Raw genomic sequence first — 27645 nt, forward strand, 5'->3', positions numbered from 1 at the left:
GTGAGTGAGTGAGTGAGTGAGTGAGTGAGTGAGTGAGTGAGTGAGTGAGTGAGTGAGTGAGTGAGTGAGTGAGTGTAAATATTGATATTTCAAACCAGGTAAAAAAATGGGGGGAGGGTGTTGATTCAGATTATTAAACTGCTGGTTTAAAACAAAAAAAGATAAAGAGCTACAGGAGGACCAGTCAGCTGGGGGGGAATGAATGAATGAATGAATGAATGAATGAATGAATGAATGAATGAATGAATGAATGAATGAATGAATGAATGAATGTAAAAGGATCCCAGGAGAGATTTTCTGCAACCTGTGCAGGTGAAGCTTGCTTATTCCAGCTACCAAAGAAGCCACTCTGCAGTGCAGAGAGTAGCACTTTAAAAAGGACAGCAAAGAGAGATGACAGGCCCTCACTTCAAAAGACTAGAACACAAGATTAGAGAGTTTGAAAGGAAAAGTAGAGAGGATAAAACAGAGGTAGGGATAGGGGGACACTACTCACCGATATACTCAAAGACGAAGACGACAAAGAAAGGTGTGACCAGGTCGTTGATGCCCTGAACGTAGCCGCTGGCCGGGTGACGGATAGCCCAGATAAACAGGATCCGCTCAAATATCTTAAAACAAACACATGACATGATGTTAAAACAAAAGCTCTGACTATTTCAGCAAAAACAAATAAATAACTTTTAAAAAACAGTCAATTTTATCGACGAAAAAAGTTGCAGTGTTTCCCCTACAACTGTGTCGGCTCAGCGGGCAAACACAAACCCGTATGTGGCAAAAACAATGCAAGTAGCACTTTGCTGCTCATTGCCTGAGCACCACTTGGGTCAGAAAAGTCTTTAATTACTGTGGAGTAAGTAATTAAAGAACAAGGAGAAAGGGCAAAATATTGAATATCTGCTGTGCCATGAAAGAGACACCAACAGTGCCAGTGTGCCTCTGAGGTCTGCCCAGTTTTTCTGTGCATAAAACCAGGCCTGAATGAAAATTATAGGGGAAACAGTGCAGTGTTTATTATCACATTATTAACACTGTAGTAAATGAGTGAGGTGTGGAATAAAACTATCAGGAATCAGAACAATTAAGGCACAATAAGGTCGATATAGAAAAGAGGAAGGTTTAAAATGAGGAGTAAAACTCTAAAAGGTTAAGCTTCAAACATCTTTGTTGTGTTAGGAAAAGTCGTTTAGTTTAACTTCCTTCTAATTGATGCATCAGCTTTACTACATGAATCAAACACTGTTATTATATTAGCATGAAACAGCTTTTTAACCTTTTAAACCATCTCTAACCAAAAGGCAAAGCTTGGTCTGTAATGTTAGCTAACTTTGCTAACTGTTAACAATAACATGTCTATTTTTCTGTTTTTTCTGCTTCTTAAATGTCAGCTAAATAAATAATAAATACAAGACGAGTTTAGAATCAGTAATGAGTATTGCAAACATTGAGGAAATGGTTGAGGCGCATCTGAATTTCAGCTGAACCTTTAATTTTGTTCCATCACCAATGAGCACCCAGTGACAGGTTAGCTCCTCAGCTGAGGTATTTTTTTTTTTTTGTTCTTAAAAATAAAAGGCTGACACTGAACTTTGTTCTGTTTTTGTGTCGGCGTGCTCCCTCCTCTCCACTCAGTTTCTCTTTTTTCCCCTCTCTCAGTGATTCTGCACCTCCGTCTCCTTCTATACTTATTTTTTGTAAGGCAAACACTTCCATCTTCGTTATGAGTGACTCTTTAATGCTGTCAGGCTCTGTGAAATGAAGGAGGCTTGATGCTCGGCTTGTTTTTCTGCTGTGAAAATGGCTCCCCGCCCCTTTTTTTAAAAAAAAAATAGTTTGTCATTTCTTGTTTTTGTTTCGGGGATAAGCTGCTTCTTGAATTTTTTAAAACAAAATGTAACGAAGGCGATGCGAGACAGAAGGTGGTACTGGTGAGATGCTACTCTCACACGTTCTCTTTTCTTATCAAAGCTGCATTCATCAAACAGGAAGAGGTGCTGGCGGTAGCAGGGCGAGTGGGTAATGGGACTTTCTTTTCATGCAACCTTAAAAGCTGACATGCACATTTCACACAGAGGCGTTCTGAGTGAACCCGGGCCCACCCATCGTACTGTGGGCAGACAGCCATTTTCAGTGTCTGTGTGTAAAACAGTGTGGGAGTTCAAAGAGAACTTTTAGGTTTTACTACAAATTCTGCTCATATCCCATTRTTTTCCGATTCTTCTAACAGGAAATCGGTTTTATTTAGTCTCCGGTGTCAAACGGACACGGCTTCATCCCACCTTAGCTCGAGACCCTGAAGGTGAGGATGAGGCTAATCTTAAAAAGGTGGACAGGAAATTGGGACGACGTCACGGGTGAAAGCTCTTCATCGACGCTCGCACGCAAAGTGAAACGAGGTCAAGCAAAAACCCTGGGTTTAAACGCTCAAACGGATAATACATTTGATCAAAACACACAAGAATAAAACAGAGGCCGAAACAAATTTAAAGTTTGAAACCTGTTGCACGTCAACAAACACAGACTTGCAAATGTTTTCATCCTHCTTAGAATTTTTTATTTTGTTGCCTTGCMACCGGGAATTTAATTGGATTTTTAATTTGATRAAAAGCAATGGGCCTCATGCAAGAACCGTTCATACGCACAGATTTGTTCTTAAGTTGTGYGTACGAGTGATTTAGGAGAATTTGTGGCATTCACCAATTTTTTTGTACTCTAAGATCTTCTTCAGATACGAACAAAATTTACGAGTGGTCCAGACCTGTCGTATATTTTACAAGCAGTCAGTCTACTGTTATCCAGACGAATTTTCTTCACTCATAACTTCATATTTCATTAGTTTGAAAATATTTCGAGTTGAAAATAAATCACACTCCATAATTATGTTGACAAGAGGCTATTCTGTTTGAATTATAATTATAATTTTAAATGTAATAGACTAACGATATAAATAGGTTAAATTAAAATAAATTGATATTAATTTTGTTGTATAGCACTACAATGTCAATACGAAGTTAAATGAAGTTTTGAGACATTTTAAAATGCCTTTTTTCAGAAACGCATCTGACACTTGCAATGGTCTGGAGCGGTGCGCGACTGCTCCTCTGAATAAATGAAACCTWTGTAACACAGTTGTTTACACTGAAATTAAAAATATTTGACCAAAGAAAAACCGGAGCAGGACTACAGAGAGAGATAAATATGGTTTCAATTTTTATTTCTGTGACAGGAGACATGGCATTAACAGCAGTCGTCATTTCATTCCTCGCCTTTAAAGCAACTCCTTTAATTCCACAGCTGATGCTGCTAAAAATGACTTTTTTTTTCTGGATCTCCGAGAACAGAACTTCAATCTCTGTAGAAGTTCTTCTTTTTTACTTTGCAATGTCATTTATGAATGAACACTTCCTGGTATGTGGGGCAGGAAACGTATATCCTTATATGGTGTTTTTGGGGTGGTAATTATGTAAATAACCTCTCCTCGTGCGTGAGCACCTGACATGTTCGTACGAACCCTTCGTACGAACAAAAGTAAGAGAAATTTAGGATAAGAATACGAACATGTTCTTGCATGAGGCCCAATGATTCTAAAAAATAATTCTAATTAATTAAGTTAAATGGAAAATAAAACTTGTTTTGTCCCAGACTCAAATCTTTGGAAGACTCCAACAAGTTCCTCTCAGGAGTCTCTCCGGATTATGCAACAGTGTTCCTTGGTCTTTATGCTGTCTCTTGCTTATTGCTTAGAGGTTTGATTCTGGAGGCTGTTACAAAAGGTGTTTATTATTTGACACTTAGATTGTTAAGTAAGAGCCACCTCGGAACAAACTGTGGCTTCCGAAGGTGATAGTTGGGGGTTTCAAAGCAAAGCAGCACTACTTTTCWGTTGCTTTTTTAATTAAAACACTTCGTTCCTTCATTTACCTTCATTAATCTTAATTTTTTTGTAGAAGTGTTGATTTTAATCAAATTAAAAACCCAATGAAATTCCAAGTTGCAAGGCAACTTACAAAGAAGGATGAATAATTCTGTAAGGTGCTACATTAAGGGAGCGAGCTGCGTGAATATTTCAGTATGCGCTGGTTGCTTTTTACTTTGCACGCAAAAAGAGCAAAGCTGCTGCATGAGGATTAGAGAATAAAAAATGGTTTCTGCTACAAAGAACAAGGTGAAAAATACAACATATTTACAGTAGTAGTTGGAGAAAAGCTGGCGGGGAGTCATCCCTGTCTGATCTTATTTCCCTCCTCAACGCTCTGATTACAGTGCAGGATTTTACCCTGTACAAAATGCTGGCAGTGGGAGGTGGCACTGCCTCAGGTGCTGCGATTGTGAGCTAAAGTGCCTGTGTGCATACCGGAGCCTTCACACTGCTGGATGCTTCAAGATCTCTGGTTTTACACCGAAACATTTAGTGTATGTGAGGCACCTCTGCGCAGGTGAACACACAGATCARCCTGAAGTGTCGGACTCCTCATTAGCCTTTATCTCATTATGGAAAATGTTCCATTTTCTGCTRCTCTGGGCTCATTTTTGAATCAASCTGCACTGAAGTCCTGATGACCTGCTGAACCTACAAATGTGCTAATGTATTTATACTACGGATAACATTTACGTTTAATGCTTATTTTACCTAATATAAAAACCAATTAGCAAAGGAGTCAACAAATCTTGTTAAACTCAAAGCTGAAGAGGTTTTTAAGATAATTACTTCAAACATTCTCAATAAAACAGCACCCATCTGTAATGCGGAATGTTTTATTAAGAAGCGCAAACAAAGCAGAACAAAGAGAGCGTCGACCATGCTGAGTGAAAGCTGAACAGTACTGGATCGTTTGCATGCCTACAAAAATTATTTCTTCTGTATTTGTGCTTTTAATTTGTGCTTCAATACCAGCGTCATGCAATGTGCCAAAGCAAGGGCTTTCCCACTTCAAATGCCAAAGCAGACAACAATAAACACAGCTAAATATTACTCTGTGGCATACTTTAATTACTCCCATATTTCTTTTATTCCCAGCTGCACTAAAACTTTAAATCATTGTGATCCTGGGGTTTAAGTGATTAGTTGATCTGCCTTAAAGCAAAAGGGGAAAACCCTGCTACATGAAGTGCATTGTGTGTGCTCCTGGAGGGGTCTCACCTCTTGAACAGAAGCTTGTTGAAAAAGAGGAATAAGAGGATTAGTTCTTGGTATGTCAATGTGAATCTGCAGAGAGAGAAACAGAAAAAAAGACAAACACTGAAGCAACGGGCAGGTTAGCACAGATCTGGCCATTACAGACGGTGACAGAAACAGAGCGACAGCAACAGTTAGTGGATTGGTGTTCTTGATTGAAGTCAGACTGGGGTTTCAGCGCTCTGAAATGGAAAGCAGCTGTGGTCTTCGGTGGAAGTGAGCGCATGAATGTGTTTGCATAATGAGGCGTGTCTGTAATCCTATGTGCTTCAGTGTTCCATCGTGTCTGCTTTGGTGAGACCACGTTTCCACCATTTCAGGCTGTCTAACCCACAGAGGAACGACAACAGGTGGATAGATTCATCAGAAAGGAGCCAGACGGATGCAGGGCGGTAGCTGGAGCCAAGCCAACTGAAATGTGTATGAGCACTTGTTACTCGGGACTGTAACCACGGTCCTGTCTGTGGTGGACACCTTACCTCTGTCGCCTTTGGTTGCAGCACCAAAGATTCAGGATTCATCCTAGGAATGTCTATTTGGATCTGACAGCAACATGAAAAGGAAACGTGTTAGACGTATTGTTAAATGTATTTCAGCATTTTTTTAAATCAGCTGTCACCCTCCAAAATCCTGAAAAAGAAATCTAGACATGAGAACTGTGAAAGATAAAAGGAAGCTCATATGTTTCACCCTAAACAATGGTKTGGATACAAGTGGTGAACTGATGCAGAACAAAACCATACAGCTGTTGTATCCTCTGCTGTGGTACATCGGCTCCCAGAGGTTGTAACTAGACCTCTAGATCTGGCTGTTTGGTACTAGATTGGCATCCAAGCTCATCCCAAACATTTGATTTGGAAAATATAGGGGATCTGGTTGGTTGGCCAAAGGAGGACCTCAACCTGATGCAGGCAGTCCACAGAATGGGTATTGCCTTGTTGAAAGATTAAACCAGAGTGTCGACTCAGCAGAATGACAATGACGTAGCTCTGTGCCATCAAGATGCCCTGAGTCACAAACAGTAGTGACCAGAAGTMATGCTCTATGCCGTCCAACACCATGTTGTCAGGAGTGTTTCTGGTGTGTCCTTCCACTACATTGACAGGATTGGTCCTTCCCCTCAAATGCCATCACAAACAATAGTGATCTGAGGTAATGTGGTACCAATATTCTATAAACATGATTTGATAATGCCCTGATGCATCTCAATAATGAATGTAGAAAAATCGAAAAAAGTGAAAAAAGGTCCTCTAGACGAGTTCTTCTTTGTTGAAATGTTTCGTCTCTTCTCCAAAAGACTTCAGTCTGAGGAGTTACAGGTAAACTCAGCCTTATAAGCAGTGCCTCCACATGGTGGACAAACAAGTTTATCGATGACAATCAAGACTGATATTCCCTTGCAATATCAGCATAAGGATCGTTAGGGCCCTGATTATAACCTATTGTTCACAGACGGCTGAGTCATACTCGCAATAACAGCACTGTAGGAGGGGGACAACTGGGCATGGAGACCACCACGCCTGTTTTTCTTCATAAAAATGGCTTTCTCAAAACAAAATTCCTCTCTATCAAGGATGAGAACATAATCTCTGATTGAACACTAGCCTGTAGATGCATGTAAACTGCAGAGTCCTGGCCTGTAGATGGGTGTAAACTGCAGAGTCCTGGCCTGTAGATGAGTGTAAACTGCAGAGTCCTGGCCTGATGATGTTGCTCTTCCGTGCTGGGCCATCCTTTTGGCCAGTGGCTGCTTTGTTTCCTCGAAGGATAACTGGTTTCAGTCCTCCTTGCACTTCACAGCATAAACAACTCTGCCGTAAGGTGTTGAAAAATCATTGCTTGCAGGTTACAGCACCACCAAATGCAATTGTCTCCTCTCTGGTGTTAATGGCAGACTAACACGCGACAGTGAACTTGTAATAACAGTCGTAGAGGTTAAGTGCAGCCTGACATATGGTGTTGTAAAGAGTCCAGTTCCTGTGTTCCAATGAAAGTGCAGAGGTCACTGGAATCCATAATATTTGGTTCCCAATACTATCATTGTTCCTTGATGTGGCCTGTCTTTGATTACTTAAACCTTTACAACATGTGTGGATGCCCACATGTATCCACTGGTTCAAAGATCAAGCTGTATGTCCCACATATCAGGCAGTTGGACGGTATGACCACCTGGCCTCACACAAAACCATAATGTGACCATTATCAAACTCTGTTGTGCTGGTCAGGCGAATCTATGAGGCATCTTCTGCATCTGATAAAATTCTCTCACACTCACATCGCAACTTCCAAAAGCAGACACTTTGAGAGCCAAGTATCTGAAGCATAATTACATGCGCATCACAAGACTAACAGGTGCAAGTTTAATGTCCAATCTGTGAAATTTAATATGCAACATTTAAAAATTAACAGCAGAATTCATGGAACTAACAACTACGCCATTATATGAAAGATATGTTTGTTGAACTGCAATGATAATCTATCAAAGGGTGAAAATCTGACTACCTGTCTCCAGCCTGAAACTTTAAGTTATATCTCTTTTTATCAAAAATATGAATAAGTTGTATTTGCCTACATTTCATTGTACAAATCAACATGCAGCACTATCCCTTRGTGATATTTTTCTTCATCAAACTGTATTTTTCTGGCCTCTTGTCAAGCACCAGATGAAGAGATCAGCAGCAATAGCTAAAGCTCTTTACAAGCATCTGCTGAAGGGCAAGATGACAGAGAGGACTGAACACAAATATCTGTAAATTGTGATGAAATACTTTCTTATATAAAGGATATTTAAAAGAAACATAAAGGCCTTTCACCTCAGCAGTTTCTACATACTCCATTTAAGGTTTGTTAAAACCTTCACAAMTTTATGAATTTTAGAAATCTACAAAAACAGCTGGTACCTTTGACCCATTGGTCAAATATGTTCATATCCACTTTAGCAAAAGAATAAAAACGACTSAAAGTCAATATCTTTCAACACGCTCCCAAAGCATTCCTTCTACAACTTGTTTAATACTTTAAGATGTGTAGAAAAATACAGCTATGTTTACTGAATACTTCTTATAGGAAAAAGTCAATTAAAAATAGCAGAAAAATGTTGGACTAAGCTTGAAGTTCTACACACATGCTTATTTAAAAATATATACAGTATAAACACATGCTGTTTGGGCAAGTTACAACCTCCAGAAACAGATGGATAATCAAATAGATGAACCAAGAAATATAAATAGAGATGATTCAAAGAAACAGAAAAATGTATATGCATTCATTAAAGTCTGTTAAACTTGCAGTGGGGGAAAAAAACAATAAAGAAAAACAAAATCCAAACAAGTGATTGGCAAAAACACGAAAAAACGCTCAAAATTACTGCTCAAATCAAGAACAAGCAGAATCTGGCAGAAGACAACGCTACAAGACATGATCCAAACAATCATGAAAACAAAGTGCGCCAGCTTCCCGGCACTGTGAGGAGATCAATAGAAAATTGGATGGAATATGAAAAATGTGCATTTTGCAATTGACAACCCACTTTGATGCTTCCTATCAGCTTGAAGTGAACAGAAAGTAGATGAATGTTATAAATGAAAGGGTGCAGGTGGGGAAAAAGACTGACAAACTGAGAGGCAGAGACAGTGAAGGTAGATGTGTTCGAAAGCAAAGCAAAGTGCTCATTTAGGCAGCTCTTTGAAGCTGGTTGTCTTCTGCTCTGACAGGAGCTCGACCACTCGTCTCGTGTCAACACAACCAGACCTAGAAGTACACGAGGAAGAAAGGCAAAAGAAAAGGAGCCTAGAAAGCACTTTGTGTTAAATAACTAGGTCCAGAAATAGGATAGGATTCTTAAAAATATACCATTCACAGACTGAATAAAACTACAAGTAGTTCTTCATAACAAGCCCATATTTAATTGTATTATTTGTTTGATCAGACCTCCTTTAGCTAACACAACTTCACACCTTTTTACAGACATTAAAATATGAAACACAAACCTCATAAACAGGATGATACAAACTGTCTGAAAACACAGTCACATGTGGGGATCTGTATCAATATTAAAATCTTTATATTGTAGCAACCAGCTTTGATTTATTAAGTTATGGTGTTACATTCGACAAAGGGTCTTTTTGGTAATTGCACACTCTGCTGTCCATTTTTCAGTCTGCTGTTTGAGTCTGGACCAGTGTTAAAAAAGGCTATCCTGAGTGAATTCATCAAACACCCACATACTGTCCTGTGAATGCATATTATCACCAAAAAGTTTTAACAATGTGACTATCAGCAGGTAACACGTCTCATCCTGCTACAATGTAAATTACAATCCATTTTCAATCCAAAATCCAAGAATCTCTTGAAATCTAATATCATCTAAGGAAGAAAATCCCAACCAGGCAACCATTGGGAGTTTTTTGCACATGCCTTAAAGTATAAGAGCCATCCAATGCTGGCAGGGTGGTCATAATGATATAACAAGTCATTAGTGTCGACTCACAATCCAGATCATGGAAAATGGATAATTCTAGTCACTTAAATCAACAACAATTGGCCTTCAATCCTGAAGTTCAATCAGGTTCTCTTAAAGCACCAAAGATTATGGGATCATTTCATGTACTTTGAGTTTTTACCTGTCTGTACGTGTCTTGATGGTGTTCCTCGTTGCGCGAGTCGTAGTACTGCTGAATAAAGCCAAAATATTCTTGTCTCTTCCTCTGTAGAACACTTTCTCTCCTTTCCGCATTGGCTGGCAGATAACCCTGACAGAGTGGGAGAGAACAAAAAAAAAGAAACACTTTATTTATTGATTGATTGGACTGATAACTCTATTTAACCTGTTCTACATTCTGATGTACTTTTATTTTAAATTATACAGTACAGTTCGGTGCGAGTGTTGAACCTTAATTGGAGCAGTGGGGGCTTTGTTATGAAGTGAAGTTGTGGTTAGGAAAGAAAAATGCCTCAGTAGTTTTCAGTGCCAGTTGCCTGGCAACTCGTATTTGGACAGAAAGCGAACAGCACTTTTCAATTCTTATGCTAAGCTAATCAACTGTGAGCTGTAGCTTTTTTTAAGATACACTACACAGAGATAACTCAGGCAATGATGTCATTTCTCTCARCATGAGCAATTACATTTGAAAAGGTTTCCAATTTTAGCTGTAATGCGTCAAATACTTTATTCTTGTCTTAAGTGATTAAATAACAGACTTTCCCAGTTAGCTTTACATGATAAGCAACAGTAAGATTAATGGAATAAAACATAAAAAGCAATCGTTTAGTCTTAATATGCATCTATTTTGGTAGCATGCATGCAGCAGAACGTTTAAAGGGGCAATATCATGTAAAATCAACTTTTTTGAGTTTTATGTTTTGTTATAATGTTATACTCTCACAAAAAAACATGCCCAAAGCCTTGTTTTGACTCATTCATGCATGGTTGAGAAATCCTGCAGCGTTTTTAGGAAGCCATGCTGAGGAGCAAAACGACAGGTGGGAACCAGAAACGCCTCTGGGACGTGTCTTTAAGCTGATATTCTGTTAACGTCGAAAAAACACAGTTTCGCAATTGCAGTGATTCCATTAAGTAAGAAACGTTATTAAAGTCACGTGTTGCTCTCGCGATAAGTCATTACCAACAATGGCGGTAATGGATGTAAACACATAGCATATTGCTACCACGACACTAGCGCTCATCATCAGAGGAGACGTCGGCGTCTTTTATCGAGGCTTTCCAGCAACAAGCCCTTACTTGGGAGTGGCTACGTATGCAGCGTTTTTGGGAAATTGTAGTCAGTGAGTTTACTACTTTCTTTTACTACTTTGTTGATTTTACTAATACTTTTACTTTCTGTTATCTTCTTCGTCGTCTTTTCGCCAGTAGAAACTGCTGGTTCTTGATCACGTGACTCCGGTGATGCGAAAAAGTGTTTCCATTGCAGTTTTGCGGAACACACCAATTTCAATACGGCTGAAAAACCACCTCTTCCAATCCCAAAACTATTTTTTTGAAAAACCTATTATTGTTCGAAATTGACTTGTTTCCATTTAGCAAATTTATTTTCTAAATTCCAGTTTGCGCATTTTCATGGTCAATGGAAACGCAGCTACTGAAGCTCTTTTAAGATTAAAAATACCTTTGAGGAAATGTATTTTCAGATGCCAAGTAAACTGCATCACTTAAATGGGTGGGACAGAAGCGGAAGGTGGTTCTTAAAGAGAGAGAGAGGCCAATTTCAAGGCGTTTAGAAGAGGAAGTGATGAGAAGATAAGTTTTTTTTTCTATTTAAACATAAAAACAGCATTTTAATAACAGCTAAAGGTGATATAGATACTTTATTATGGTATAGTATTTAAATAGTATTTAAATGTATGCCTGAGAAACACATAATATTGCCCCTTTAAAAGATACTGAACAATGTTTATATCTAGTTTTTAGGGGGTCGTATTTCATTGAAAGTTTGTTGTGCAGACACTTTTTCAATTATAATAATAAAACAAATGTAAAAGTAATGGAATGGAGGTTGGTAGTTGAAAAGTAATCAAATCAAATAGACTAAACATGACCTTTTTGTTAGTTGGAGAAATGTTTACTAAGCTTTTATTTTGAAACTTGGGGTAAAATTTTGCTTTAAAATATTTTTCTTTTTGTTTTCTTGAGGGAGGTGGAGTTACTGTAACCAGACTACAACACCTGGGATTACAATCTGAAAAAAATAAATAAATAAATAAAAACCTTCTGCTAAATGACCAAATGCTCTTTGCTTCTCTGGGGTTACCTTCCCATGTGTCTAGGACTGAGTTTGTCGGACAGATTATGCAAGCGTGCATTTGGACAAGAGTGTATCCCCTTTGCGCAGTCAGGCTTACGCATTGTTGAGAAAGCAAAGCTCAAACTGAACAACAAATGTGTAGTAAAAGCAGTAACTTAGAATAGCTGTTCTAAAATTATCCCCAGAACTAAATTTTTCAAAGCCACCCTAAAACATGAATGTGGGCTCTGAAAACTTGTCCATGGGAGTGAAAAATATAGAAAATAAAAAGTTTGTCTAGCGGTGGAGCTCACTAAAGAGCCTTCTTAAATTCCCTTCTTAGAGCTCTTATTTTGAAAAGATCACAAATAAGCGTTTGGTAATAAAAAATGCTTTTAAAAGTTTTGCCATTTTGTTTGAACACCAAGAGAACAGATCTCTTCTTGCTGTGAGGCAACAACGCTAACCACTGAACCACTGTGCAGCCTAAACCCAAAATTACATCAACTAAATTTAACCCAATACACGGAGTTTCATTTGTTTTATCACAGGATCAAAGCGCCACAGTCGAGTATCATTATGAGGCTTGAGCCAGCGTAATCTACTGGAGAGGACCATGAGGGGCTGAAAGCCTCTAAAAACAAACCAGTGAATCCGGAGTTTTATCTTTTTCTTTCCAGCTGCTTGAGAAGGTCAAGACAAAAACTCCCCATTTATCTTAGAAAGAACAGTTCCTTGTAAATGTTTTAGCCGGCAGATGCCTCCTCATTAGTCCGCCTGTCTCTTACACGTAATGGTCATCACTTTTAATCAAAAGAGAATACATTTGGCTGCTGATCAGACATATCCGAGAGCAGCTCTGTTTGAAACTCTCTTTAATGCACTTAATTAATGGACAAACACTGTCATGGACTCGTACTGTTGGAGCAGGACTGAAAAGCCCAATATTCACTGGGTCCGTTGTTGCTTTGGAGCACTTTTTACTTTGCTGGAGTTATTTTATTTTATTTATTTTTTGTTTTTTTGAAGAAAGCAAGCTGCCATTTTCTATTCTATCCAACAAACAAACACACCATCAGTTTTGGACAACTGTCTACAGACAAGTAAAGAATAGCAACACAATGTTTCTTTTAGTCTGTTTTTTTCTCACTTTTTCCAGACTTGAGGCCCAGGAGAAGCCTGAGGAGTCTAGAGGATTATTTGTTGCAGACAACTCTTGCTTGAAGACATAGCAACAGACAAACACACTCTGGTCAACACGTATAAACAAAAGGTACTGTTAAAGGCAAACGTGTCTTTTTCTTTTAAATAACTCTGTTATTCTGGAACCATTCTTCTCCTCACTCATGTTTCTCATGACGTCTAAATAAACGTGCAATGCCTTTTTTTTTTTTGATTTGGTCAGCATATTTAGTATTTTTCCCTTGTTTTTATTTTGTCGTTGCCGTCAGTCAGCATACATCCCTCAAACACAAAAAAGGTAACATAAATTACATCTTCACAAAAGCACTGAAGGAGGCCAAGTTCACGTTTCGCTTGCACCCCATCTATCCATCTTTCAGTCGGCACTGCCACGCATCCAGACGGTCCCATTTGTGCTTGCAGAAATCAGACTGAACACTGGCCATGAGCCCCCCCACCGTCACCCNCCTCCTCCTCCTCCTCCTCGTGTGGTTTAATTCCTGTCTTCCCGTCTCTCTCGGCCGTCCTTCTGATTACTTCCTCGCTGATGAAAAGTGAGAAGAGAGCCGCGGAGATGAAAAGCAGTGGCTGGAATCCCTGATGAAGACGGGAAATTTCCTTTTCTCACTGTTGCATCGTGGGGTTGCATGAAAACTAAAGCTTGTCATGGAAACACTGTTGGTTAGGTGTGTGTGTGTGTGTGTGTGTGTGTGTGTGTGTGTGTGTGTGTGTGTGTGTGTGTGTGTGTGTGTGTTGAAGGTTAATGGACAGTTTAGAGGAGGTCAGTCACACTGCAGCTTCATCCCTGCTCAAAAATACACACATTCAAAGAGCAAAACGAGGAGAGAAATGCTTTCATACGCTGCAAATATTATTGTATTTCTTCTATTAGCAGCCAACAAGCCTCAGCTATTATGTTCCTATTTGCTGCAGAAATCTGGTGTCTCTATTTATAAATGTATTACTGAAGAGATTTTTGCTTTTTAAACCAAAATAGTGTACGCTTTCAGATGGTAACTGAAGTAAATTATGTAGGCAATACAAACATCTTGTCGGCTTTTTGGAAAGCACAAAAGGCGTTTATGAATAAGGGATCTGTTTTTTTGAAGTGGAGCTTTTAGGGGCAAACAATTGAACATGAACACAAGCAGTTTTCAAAGTACGTCTAAAATTAATAAAATAAAATAAAATACCGCACTCCCTTCTGTAAAACAACACCTCTATTTCTCCTCATCCTTCTCTTCGATAATTTGCTTTCACTCCAAATGAAGATCAGAAAACTCAATAAAAAAATGCTTGGAATTTATTTAGAGATTTTAAATCGTTTTTCTTTCGAATGTTTTCCTCTCTGAACTGATGTCTTTGTTGCAGAAAAACATACTGGAAGCAGATGAGTTTTTCTGCGTCAACATATATTTTTAAATTGGTTGAATCTGGATTGTCAATGCAAGATTAAGTTTTGATGTGTTCACTTGCAAACTCTTAACTAGAGCAATTAGCACATAGAGCTAATTTTTTATTTTACCATCTATCTTTTTAGATACCTTAATTTGTTGATACCCACTCAAAAGTTAGGAATTTAGATTATTTAGGCAATAAAAGTTCAAAGGACTAATTGGAATAATTTACACTCAAAACCACGGTACAAGTAACACCGGTGGTACTTAAATTTTATTTAGGCATCAGTTATCCATCTATCCATATTCTTTACCTGCTTGATCTTCAAAGTTCTGGGAAACTGGTTCCTAAACCAGTGTTTTACCAGTCTGTCACATGACTGGTATCAAATATAAGTTAATTAGAAGTTAATTAGGCAAAATTACCACCATACATTGACTTAAAATGCAAAGCTAAAGATCAAAGATGGCCAAAAAGATTAAAGGTTTGAGCAAAAATAAGAGAATGGCTAAAAATTAAAACTATAAAACTGTAGTGCAATAAAAAACATTTCCATCTTTTATTTCCTGTTAATTTAGTTTATAAAATACATGTTCATGTTCTCAGTGTTTAATATTAAAGTTAATAAAGGACACATTTATTCACCTACAAGACTGCGTGATTTGGAGCTTTGCATTGACTTCACTTAAAAAGTGCACGTTCTTTTCTTCCAGGCGATGTAATTATACGCACTGTTGTAAGGTAACAATTTAACGTAATAATCTCAGAATCTGTCAGAGCTGCCGCTGCGCTCTGATATATTTCATATCGCTCTTTAGCCTTATCAATATTTCCACAGCCAGTTAGATTTTTTTCTCCTCTCCCGCCACTTCACATTTAACAGCCACACTCCATTAGCAAATGTACATTTTGCCACAGGCTGACATTCTTTTGCAAAGCAGAAAAGCCATTTAATTCCTTCCTTTCTCCTTCAGGCTCGGACACCAAGTGCTCTTTAAACAAATGAACCAAGACGGTATTATTTCTGAAACATTAGAAAATTTAATCGTGTGTGTTTGTGCAGCTGTGGGCAACGTGTCAAGATTTTTTTAATTATTTTTTTATATAATGAACAGAGGTAAGAGAAGCTACCCTACGCCAGGTTCTAAGATCCTGTTCATCTGCTGTACCTCCACACTAGCTGTGACATGGAGGTAAATGCAAAGTGAATTACTGAACTCCGGCCACAGCAGGAAAACTACTTTCTCTTATTTATCAAGTGAAGAAGAGTGTTGCTCAAGCGTGCTTTGCCGAAGGGAAAATAAATAAAAGCTGGTGCGAACTAGTAAGCAGGAGAGGGACACGAGGGATGCCACTGGAGAAAACTTTTATTAGGTAACACAGCCAAGGAATGCAGAGTTAACGTGTGTGTGTGTGTTGAGACTTTTCTACCACCTCTGGCTCCTGTGAATATTATTACATCCTGGACAGAGGAAGCAGAATATTTGCGTAACCATCCTCAGTTTCAGCTTTCAGATGAGCCTCAGATGGAACCCTCAGGCCACACATGGACTTCAAGATGTAGAAATCTCATGAAAACTTTGGGGGTGAAAATCACAACTTCATACATGGTTCAAGTTTGTCCATTCAGATCCATTCAGATATAAACAAAAATATCTAAAAATAAGCAATTGATAATAACTTGCAGAGATGTTACACAGCAAAAACCAGAGTGTTAAAATTTCAGTGTTGATTTAACAACCCCTAGTGCTATTTTAACACTGAGTAAACTGACACTCAGTGCTGGTGTTAATTCAGTGTTGATTTCCTGTGTTGTTTCAACACTGGACAGTGTTAAATGTTTTGCCAGCTGCGTTTCCATTGCAAATGTGCGCCAAATTTTATCTATATTCTGTTAATGTCGAAAAAACAGTTTCGCAACTGCTGTGTTTCCATTAAGTAAGAAATGCTGTTAAAGTCACGCGTGAATACGTTTGTTCTCATAATAATTAATTACAAACATGGCGGCAATGGATGTAAACACATAGCATGTTGCTACCACAACACTAGCGCTCATCATCAGAGGAGACGTCGGCGTCTTTTATCGAGGCTTTCCAGCGACAAGTCCCTACTTGGGAGCGGCTACGTATGCTGTGTTTTTGGGAAATTGTAGTTGGTGAGTTTACTACTTTCTTTTACTACTTCTGTGTTATTACTACTTCTAATACCTGTAATCTTCTTTGTCGTCTATCTTTTTCGCCAGTAGAAACTGCCGGTTCTTGATCACGTGACTCCCGTGATGCGAAAAAAGTGTTTCCATTGCAGTTTTGCGAAAAACACTAATTTCGATACGGCCGAAAAACCACCTCATCCTAGCACAAAAACATTTTGTCGAAAAACGTAATTTTTTTTTTTCGAAATTGACGCGTTTCCACTGAGCAAATTTATTTTCGAAATTCTAATTTGCGCATTTTCATGGTCAAAGGAAATGCAACTTGACTTGTTATATGACACCATGCAGTGTTGAAAGAAGTTTTCTGAAAAGCCCCGCCCTCTTCCACCTCATGTCAGACAGACCAGTATTTTCTCAGCAAGGAATGCTGGGTAATCTTGTAGAAATGATGTGTTTGTATGTTTATGACTATTAAAGAAGTTCATGAGTGTAAAAATTAGTTGATTAGTTTTCTTGTTCAGTTTGATCAAGATGTTCAAGTTTAAGTTTGTGTTATTGGCGACAAATCAACACCATGAGTGAGAGGTATGTCCTGGTGTGTGAAGGTCGACTCCATTATACTTTTCTACTAATTTATCACATTGTGGGTGATAAATTAACACTGGCATTTTTGCTGCGTACGAACATCACATCATGCATTTTTTTGTGGACTTGGAGGAGGCTGGCCTTGTCCCTGAAAGGACACAAAAAGTTTGTTGTGCTCATAGACAAGAGTTTTCAAGACAGAGTCATCTAGAGGAGTTCAAGTATTTTGGTAACTTCTTTACAAGTGATGACAGGATGAAGTGAGAGATGGACAGACTTTATAGAGCTTTATCTGCAGTAATGAAGACGCCGCTCCATTCGGTCACAGTAAAGGAGCTTAGCTGATATTTACTGGTCCTTCTTTGGTCCAACCCTCACGTATGTTCATGAGCTATAGATGATAACCAAAAAGGAGCAAAATCCCAGACACAAACTGAAATCAGCTTCTTACAGGGTGGTCAGATTTAGCCTTAAAGGGGCTATATCATGTAAAATCAACTTTTTTGAGTTTTATATCATGTTATGTTATACTCTCATAAAAAAACATGCCCAAAGCCTTGCTTTGACTCATTCATGCATGTTTGAGAAATCCTGCAGCGTTTTTAGGAWGCCATGCTGAGGAGCAAAACAACAGGTGGGGACCAGAAACGCCTTTTTGTACCACAAACGCCCCTGGGACGTGTATTTAAGCTGAGCTTCCTCATGGCAGAGCACCCCCCACACACCCCGCCCATGACTCCTGCAGGTTCTCGGGTGAAAAACTGAAAGTGAAAATTAAACTGTCTTCTGAACTTAACATTAGTTCTCACTCAGTGAAGCTCTTTTCAGATTAAAAATACATTTGAGGAAATGTATTTTCAGATGCCAAGTAAGCTGCATCATAGCAGTGTGTTTGCATTAAGAGCCATTTCGATGTGGGCGGGATCACAATACAAACACGTCTTGGTTTTATTTGCAACAACAATAAGACTACACTAGACACGGAGAAAAAGTACTGAAGGCTGWACCGGACCATCCAACAGTATGAWGTTTAAAATGAAAGGGCACTACGACAGAATGGTAAGCTAATGGTAGCTAATGTTAGCTTGTTATTGTTTAGCAAAAGTGAGGGTTTGTGCAAAAAGGCCTCATGTTTCCTGGGAGTATTTTGGGGGTCAGCCAGGAGGAGTGGTAGAGCAGTACTGTGGAGAGTGATGTCTTGGTTTCTCCTTGACCTGTTGTCTCTATAAGTCAACTTCTGTTCAGCAGTTGAAAATGGTTGATTAGATGAAGAAAAAAAAAWGACTGACAATTTTTCAGGACTGTAGAAAAGGTGCATATCTGTAAATAAATAATCAATTACCAAGTAGGAAAATGAAATTACAGCAGTAGCTACAGCCAGCTCGTTGTAGCAGCATCATTTATTCTATCGTTCTGTCCTGCATTTTGGGGTTGAGGCTCGAAGGAAGATTGAACAAACTCAGACAGGAACTGAAGATGCACTCAAGACACATTCTGAGGGATAGGAGTGGGATGTTTGTGTCTACATCTGTCCTGGGTTACAAAGAAAGACCATCAGACACAAGTTCACACAAACAGCAACAAGTTCTGAATGAAAATTGCAAAAGATTTTAAAAATTCARTTTGTGCAGAAGTATATGGATTTTTAGCTTTACAACTCGGCTCAAGTGTTTGCTTCTAACACAATGGCTTCAAATAGTCAGGAAAATAAAAACATAAACATAAAAAACAACATCCTCCCATATGTGCCCGTGCTTGGAGAAGGATTTTCTCCAAACACCAGATCATAGTACACTTCAAACCTAACAACACCCTCAAACAAAACCCCACAGGATAAAAAAAAAAAAAAAACGAAAGCTGAGCTGCGTCCAGTGCAGCTACGAGTGCTCAGACCTTTGTATAGGGGAAACTACAACCACTTCCTTCACAAGCGTGTGGCACAAAAAGAAGAGCCAAACCCCCAGGTCAAGACTTAGCTGCCCACCTACATCCCAAGCAGAAAGAAAACTCGTTTGAAGACAGTGGAGTCCACATTCCTGACAAAGACAAATGGTTTCAAAATATGTTCAATGGGAAAAAACAGCATTAAACAAACAAGCAATTCTACTCTTGCAATGCAGCCTTGACTGTCCTCTGGATAGTTTTAAAACAAATTCAATCTCAAATCAGTTGACCAAAGCATCCTGGATGTTGGACGGGAAGGTAAATGTTTTACGAGATTAAATTTTTACTTCTTTCTGTGCCTTTTCCACTATTCACACCTTCATCTTGTTTTTCTTCAGGGTTGAAGAGGCATTCACATAGACCATGTGGTAGTTCTATTCACTGCAGGGTTTTATTTTATATTCTGTACTACCACACATGCATTAATGTATATATTTATAAATGCATGAGGCCTTTGTAGTTCAGTGGGTAAACAGTTCACTAATCATGAGGTCAAAGTCATTGATAAAAGTGAACTCCTGATGAAAAGTGTTGATATTTTGCTAATTTCAATCTATTTTTCCTTCTGTTCATAGCCACTTCTTTCCAGTCTTCGCAGTCAACCAAGGACTCGGCCCAYCTAGACCAGGTAGGCCTTCGAAGGACGAAACCCCTGAATTTGGACACAGCCCTAATCAGTCTTAGGAGGAATGCGCATCATTAGCTGCGTTTCCATTGACCATGAAAATGCGCAAATTAGAATTTCGAAAATAAATTTGCTCAATGGAAACACGTCAATGTCGGAAAAAAAATTACATTTTTCGACAAAATGTTTTTGCGCTAGGATGAGGTGGTTTTTCGGTCGTATCGAAATTGTTTTTTTTGTTTTTTTTTCGCGAAACTGCAATGGAAATACTTTTTTCACATCACAGGAGTCATGTGATCATCAACCGGCTGTTTCTACTGGCGAAAAAGACGACGATGAAGACGATAACAGGAAGTAGTAGTAAAATCATCGAAGTAGTAAAAAAGTAGTAAACTCACCGACTACAATTTCGCAAAAACACAGCATACGTAGCCGCTCCCAAATAGGGGCTTGTTGCTGGAAAGCCTTGATAAAAGACGCCGACATCTCCTCTGATGATGAGCGCTAGTGTCGCGGTAGCAACATGCTATGTGTTTACATCCATTGCCGCCATGTTTGTAGTGACTTATCGCGAGACCAAACATATTCACGTGTGACTTTAATAGCATTTCTTACTGAATGGAAACACTGCAGTTGCGAAACTGTTTTTCGACATTAACAGAATATCAACAAAATTTTGCGCACATTTGCAATGGAAACGCAGCTATTGAAAAGTCATTTTGGTCAACCTTGAAAAAGATTGTGTGTATTCTCATGTAATTTTGCAACAAAATAAAAAATAAGTAAATGTAAAACTTAGCCATTTTTGTGTTGGTTAATATTGAGTAGCAGTGGCAGCCACCTCAAAGTAAACCGACTCTAAAATTTAACAATTGTAAATGTACATCTAATGATTACTTTCTGCAAGTATTTATTAAGATTTTTCCAGTGGTTTATGAGATATTTTAGTAACAGACTCACAAACAAAAAATATATATTTTATTATCACCCGCCTCTGCTTTTTATAGTAGCTATTGCTAAACATAAGTACAGACAAGTTGCAAATAAACACAAAATTAGTCTGTGTACTCATGCTAAACAGAAAGACCGTGACGCTGCACTGAACATGAACAAACAGTTAATGAGGTGTTATATATGGCACATTAGCTAACAGACGCAGACACACACACAGAAACATACATACACTAACAATAATCTATAGCAGCGTCCCTCCCCTCCTCTGAGCCTGAATGCACCGCTTTGTGACTTCATATGTCGTTGGGAGCCTCAACTTCAGCAGAGCACCAAACAAAGCGGCCGTTAATAGCTAACGAGCCACTTGGTAACCTCCCACCACCAAAAGGCACAAACAGGCACACACACATACAAACGCACACCTTTAATGACATCTTTTCTGCGGCACATTAGCTATTGTGCTGTAATTAATGGGAGGGTCATGGCGCTCAAAAAGCCAGACTTCTCTCTGCAGACTAAGAGCTATACACCACAACAATGGCTTAATGAGTAAACACACCGTGTGTCTCATGAATAAATTATTTGCGCCTCGCAATTAATTTTCCCTATTGAAGTTTGGCTTTTTTCTTCCAAACTGTTACTGGTCTTCATAAATCAAAATAGGGAGAAGGGGGGCATGACAACAATTTTGTGTGTGTTTAAAATCAACTGCAATATTTTTGTACCTTTATATCTGTGTTTGCGTTAGTGTGTGTTTTTAATGAAACTGTTTTTTCCAGGTTTTTTGGTTTCAAGTTGTGTGCAAGGGCTTTTAAGAGTATTTTACACATTTTAAACTCATTCAGGTTTTTTGTTTGAGTTTTTATTGGCCAGTTGTGGAGTATGTAACGTATGTAACTTACAGAGAGAAGCTTCCACGTTATTGGTCGAACCTGCCGTGGGATTCCAGACCAGCTGAGTTTCCGTAGTTCTTCTGCAAGACATTAACAAAAAAAMAACAACATAAGAACCTATTTATTCCACAAAATGTCATGAAATCTCTTCGGTGAAACTTTACAATTGTTTACAAGTTTTAATCACAATCGGTCAAGTTATTATTCCTAATGTTTGGTATGAAAATTTGACATTCATTACAAATACGTTTCCTTTTGTATACTTCAGCTCTACGGCATTTTTGTGATGTTTGAAAGGTTGCGGTTTCCTTTAACATGGAAATGAAGTCAGGTGGGGCTGCAATGATGCTCTGCACCACTTTGGGGAGGGTGTACAATGTACAGTGTTATTGACTGCATTGGTCCCAGTGGTTTTTGGTGCAGTTTGTTCTCCCAGTTTACTGGTGGTTTGTTCATAAAACGTTCAACTGAGCCAATAAGAAGTGAATGAAGCACAACCGCCAATCCTTTGGAGAATGTGGCTCGTAAAATTTTTGCTGCACCTCATAAAAATACACAGTAACAAATTAAAAACATAGTAAAATTTAAGTTTGGACAAGCTTGTGGTAAAACAATGGTAACAAAAAGGTAAGTTTGTTTTTCTGGAAATCTGGATTTGCCACTATTGCCATGAATGCATTTTATACTGGTGATTTTTGATTCTAGTCTCAATCCAAGTGCTCACATAAGTCCTAAATATCCTACATAAATCCTCTATAATGGACCACCTTTCTCTAGCCTGACTGCATACTAAATGAGTCAAACCAACCAACCAACCATATCCTCGTCATCTAAACGTCCATTCCTGTGTGTCTTTTCTCATATTGAATATATATGATAGGTTAGAAGTGGACTATTAACTACTTTTTCCCCTAGGCTGGATGTGGGAGCCCGCAGGCTATATTGCAATATGAATCTGATGGAAAGGTGCAAATTAAACTTTTAAATTGGTGGAGAGTAATCCCCTTTGGCTCCACGAAGACCCAGAAAATATGGCTTAATGCAAGGAGTTAGCCAGCCAATATATATTCGGTTAAACACCCACAAAGGCAGCATATGATGAGGGAGTGTGGGTTTAGCAGGAAAAAGTACTTGGGCTTGTGTTATTTTTTTAAGCATACTGTTTTTTTTTGATTTTGTGCCGTTTTCGGTTAAATGAACAAACTGTACAAATGAGATGTATGATCTAATTTCACAACACCAAAAGAGGTCATGTTATCAAAGCTTTTGTATGTAGGAGTACTTTGGGAAATAWTTTTGGTTCAGAGCTCAAAGTTAATCTTTGTAAAATGAAGTCTCCACCTGCTGTACAGATAGAAAAAAAGGTGAATCTGACTTGCTTTTGATCTCATTTTCCTTTAATCATAGAACCTACTTTTGTTTTGTTTTTTTTACCAATATAGATTAAAGCTCATTGGTGATGTGTACACTAAGGCAACAGTACAGTGAAATGTGTGTTTTAGAAAAGTTTGCACAATCAGGTCAAGAGTATAAGTTGGTGAAGTAGGATTAAGTGTCTGCGTATAAAAGTTAGATCACTCTATTCCACTGTGAATAAGTACATAACGATACTACATAAATATTGTAGTGGGTGTGTCAGACAGAATAGCAGTATCACACAATGGAAGTGCAAGGGTATGTGAAATATAAATAAAATATTAATACCGTCTCACTTTTCTGTATCTGGTTTATTTGGATATGTGACTGTGAAAATGTCACAGTATTGTCTCTATACAAAGTTGAAACTTGTGATTTCTTGCAAAGCCAGGTTGCCAACAATTTATTAGCAGTGTTGTAAAACAGAATACCAAAAGTAACCCAACAATTACTTTACGAATTCTCCAGCTATGCAGTGAAAATGCTCCTTTTGAACTGCTATGGTATTGTGGGGTACTTTAATGAATAATGGGCATTGGAGTTTGTTTTTTAGCCGTCCTGTCAGACTACACATCAATGGTGTATTTCGTTGTGTTCTTGACATATGTACTGCATAAATACTGGAGTATATGCAGCAAAAGTACAAATAGTCAAATGTGTACAAATAAAATATCAACTTGTCATTTACTCAACAAACATGGGACTTGAAGAAATTGATGGTTTGGTTACCAACAAGTTCAGCCAGCACAGAGAAACAGTGAGCACTGGGAAGAATACCCAGAGTGAAACCATGGCTAAATGCTAATAAAATAATAACATCTGAGAAAAATTTTTTTGAATTTTGCCTGAAACTCTCAGACTGAAGAAGTCTCTTGGAGAAGAGACGAAACATTTCATTAGAGAAGAACACGTCCAGAAGACCTACACAATTTTTTTCTTTTTGATTTTTTACCTGGATTACTGAGATGCATCAAGACGAAATAACATTTGAGCATCGCAAAAGGCCTTGTGGAAAAATTTAACACCAGATACATTACGTTACAGTATTTTGTTGTTTACTGACTACCTTCTTCCATCCAACAATATGATAGCTAAAAGCTTCCTTCCTTTTTTAAGAACCTAAACTTTCCCAGARCTGCATTCTTCACAGACAAGGAAACCTTGAGGAGCAAAAACAGCAAGTGCCCTCTTCTTCCAAGATCAAAGAATTTTAAGATATTGAAGATCTTTGATTTTGGGCATCGTATAAGTATTTCTTAAGAGCAGGCAGTTCTCGAAGGGGTTTGCGCCAACATTAACTCATCTATTATTCACCAATACGTCTCCCTCTGCCCTAAAAGTATAAAACACACATTAACATTCAACAGGACGAGTTGCCACTGCAAACCTGATGCAGGAATAAAAATGCAATATAAATCTTTTTTGTAACTGTACTGCCACTATTTTACCTGCAATCCTAAAGCTATGAYRGAGTGAAAATTGATTTAGTTGTAAATGAAATGGCAGTGYCCAACATGCTTTCTACAGTTTAAAAAAAATAAAAAGGGTGAAAAAGCCTAAAATGTTTCTAATGAATAAGTCAAATTCTTTCCAACTCTTATTCAAGGCACTGGCTAGAAATTGATAAGCCCTTCGCACAGAGCGAACAGTATTGATTAGTGCTGCCAAATGACTCTGCCTTGCCTGTTCTTCAAGGCAAATGCAATGTAGACCCAGTGACAGATAACAGAATAGGAAATAGCAGTGGGCTAAGTCCATTGGCCAAATTGAGTGAAACACATTAGAGCTTGTTCAACTGATGAGAGTACCTAATTATTCACTAAAGTTCCTGCGCATCTTCCACTTAAATTTTTTTTCTCCTTACCTTGTCCCCAGTGACTTTAATTATATAGAACATCAATAGAGTGATCTAGTACACAGCATGGCTCTGTTAACTCAAGAGGAGTCAGTGTGCCACAGAGTGGGATGTTTTAAATTACCCCAAGGCTACCTTTAAASCAGAAAGTCCCATTTAAAAACAGAAATACAGAAAAAGTTCTCCCAGACATGACAGACTACACACAAACACTGTAAATATRCTCTTTGTGCTCCTCGGGTCTTCAACAACTGAAAACGCATACAGGCAATATAACGTTTTATAACAATTATACCAAATATAAAACGTTATACATTTGCTCTGTTTGTGTTTTCACAGGGTTCCATTGTAAGAAATATTAAAGACTATTATTCAAATGTGACTGTCACTTCTTTTTGGAAGGTTGGTTACTCAAACACAGCCGGCCACAAAGCAGTAAGGATGTATCAATACCAGTTTCATACTGTGTGCATGTATTTGTACTCAAAAAAGTATAGATGCACCGATATGAAAATTTCAACCAATTTCGATTTCGTAAAAAATGACCAGACCACTGACGTGTTAATAATGGCTCAGTTTTACGTATCGGACCAAAGCTGATATGTGAAAAAATAACCAATACTGATGTTAATGCCAATATATCATGCATCCCTACAAAAAAAGTACTCAAAGTTGTTTGCTAACCACCAATGAACACTGTTAGAAGAATAAGCCGAGTGATGGCATCTCAAAGTAAACAATAATAAAAGTTAAGCAAACTGAAAATTATGCTTAGCAATGTTTTCAAGTAGTGTGAAATGTAGAAATTTCAAGCAGTTTGATAAAATATCTTAAAACAAACACAACATTGGATTTAAAGGCAATAGAAAAGCAGCAGGAAACTGCCATTGTCTTACTGAACAAAAGTAGCACTGGGAAAATTAAAATCTACGATCACTGAAAGGCAAACACTTCAAAAAAAGATGCAGCTCTTGTGAGGCGATATTGGCAACTTTCATCAATGACGAAACCGTGCGTCATTTTAAAAGTTGCTAGATTTGCTGTTAATTGGGGGGAAAAGTTGCTGAAGCAGTTTTAAAACTCGAAGTTCAATCAAAAGACAKATGCTGCTAACGCTGCTTTGACATACCATCAACATTTAACTGCAGTTATGTAGGAACCACTTGAAGCAGGCTATATGGATGGAAATGCTATCCAGTGTATACCCTCACATTTATTATGCTCCTTACAGCCTGTCAAGGGTAGCTCTGCTCTCGCCTYGCACCCTTTGAACCTTCATTTGCACTGTCAGACAAAGAAATGAGTTCATGAATCTTGGTGGCTCAGGCCTAATTAAACTACGTTATATTTCACCTACCTGGCATTAATCTCACCAAAAGGAGTAAAGCGAGGAGGTGCGATGAGGCATTAGTTGGCCRATCCTCTCGATGCTGTAGATTTCAGAAAGCTACTTCCCTTTTGGTTGAACTTTTGTACAGTTAGAATTACTTTTTTTGTTAGCAAGACTGAGGATATGGCGTCTAACAATGCTCTTTGCAAAAAAAATGGTTTTATTTGCCTAATAACCAAACTTTAGAATTGAAACAAGACTTTATTTAACTTTGCTGTATTGCCGTGTGTTCTAACTCCTAACTGCTGACGATATAGCTTTACACACCTCCAGTTTCTAAGAAGGCATTTCTGAGGAAAAACACTTCATTTGCCACAGTGGGCAGAGACAGAGAGGGCAACATGAGCATAGCTGACGTACAGGCTAAATTGCAGATGTCGTTTCATTAGTGTGAGACTTGCTCATCTCTCAGAAAACATATCTGACTCTCTGGGGCAATCTCTTGTGCATCACAAATGAGACAGTCAAGCCCTAGCTCCACTGGAATAAATTAAAGGCATTTCGTGACATTTTGAAGATTAATCTGTTGTTTTTGCTCAGCGGGCACTTGTCACAATGTGCGCGAGAAAGTTCCTTCAACTGTCCCAGAGGTGACTAGCTGGTCTGTCAGTTWCAGTGAACTGAAGTTAACAACGCAAAAAATCTATTTTCAGCTGACAGATTTGTCACTTCTCTTTATACATCATAATACGGACCCAAAAATAAAAGCTCCTAATTGAAACCACGAGGACATGTACATTAATAGTTCTCTATAAAAAAAACAATACAGTGAGAACTCATTAAAGCTAAAACTCAATTTACAGTCACTTCACTCTACAGGCAATTATGTCAAAGCATGCACACATGCAGAGGCAAGCAAAAATCTAATTTCCCCCACGGGGGCTGGTAAAGAATCACATTATTATATACGTTTTTTAGAAATTAGTATGATCAGTATTGTGGGTGTTTATCATAATGGAAGAAAYAAACCTCAGGCGGATCGGTCCGACTGCAGAGAAACTAACCCCCAGAGGGGGAAAAAAAAACACCTGTAACAACATGAATGCAACTCAAGGGCAAACGCAGTAAAGGGGTGACTGTGCTCCATTATGCATGAACTTACAGAAGTGCACTTTGTTTTGGCTGGAGTTTAGCAGAGCACCACAGGGAGTCATTTGGACACCCTCTCCTTTTTGCTCAACAGTAACAGCAGCTGTTCGCTCTGAGATGGGACCGATATGAACAGTCAGAGTCACTTCAGACATTCAGATGGCAAACTATTAAAGGGCCAATATTATGTGTTTCTCAGGCATGTATTTAAATACTATATCATAATAAAGTATCTATGTCACATTT

The 27645-nt window shown here is 38.4% G+C and overlaps 1 protein-coding gene across 1 annotated transcript in view; it reads right to left on the reverse strand.

Annotated features, from left to right (window-relative positions):
- Nucleotides 1–27645, reverse strand: part of tbc1d22a (TBC1 domain family, member 22a) — a gene marked incomplete in the record, with an annotated part of 186046 nt that overhangs the window by 126984 nt on the left and 31417 nt on the right. Inside the window, 4 exon segments of the mRNA XM_014018835.1 lie at nucleotides 497–611; nucleotides 5141–5206; nucleotides 9799–9927; nucleotides 21659–21729. Coding sequence (XP_013874289.1) covers nucleotides 497–611; nucleotides 5141–5206; nucleotides 9799–9927; nucleotides 21659–21729 — 381 coding nt within the window.

Source organism: Austrofundulus limnaeus, unplaced genomic scaffold (assembly GCF_001266775.1).
Source record: "Austrofundulus limnaeus strain Quisiro unplaced genomic scaffold, Austrofundulus_limnaeus-1.0 Scaffold204, whole genome shotgun sequence".
NCBI lineage: Eukaryota > Metazoa > Chordata > Actinopteri > Cyprinodontiformes > Rivulidae > Austrofundulus > Austrofundulus limnaeus.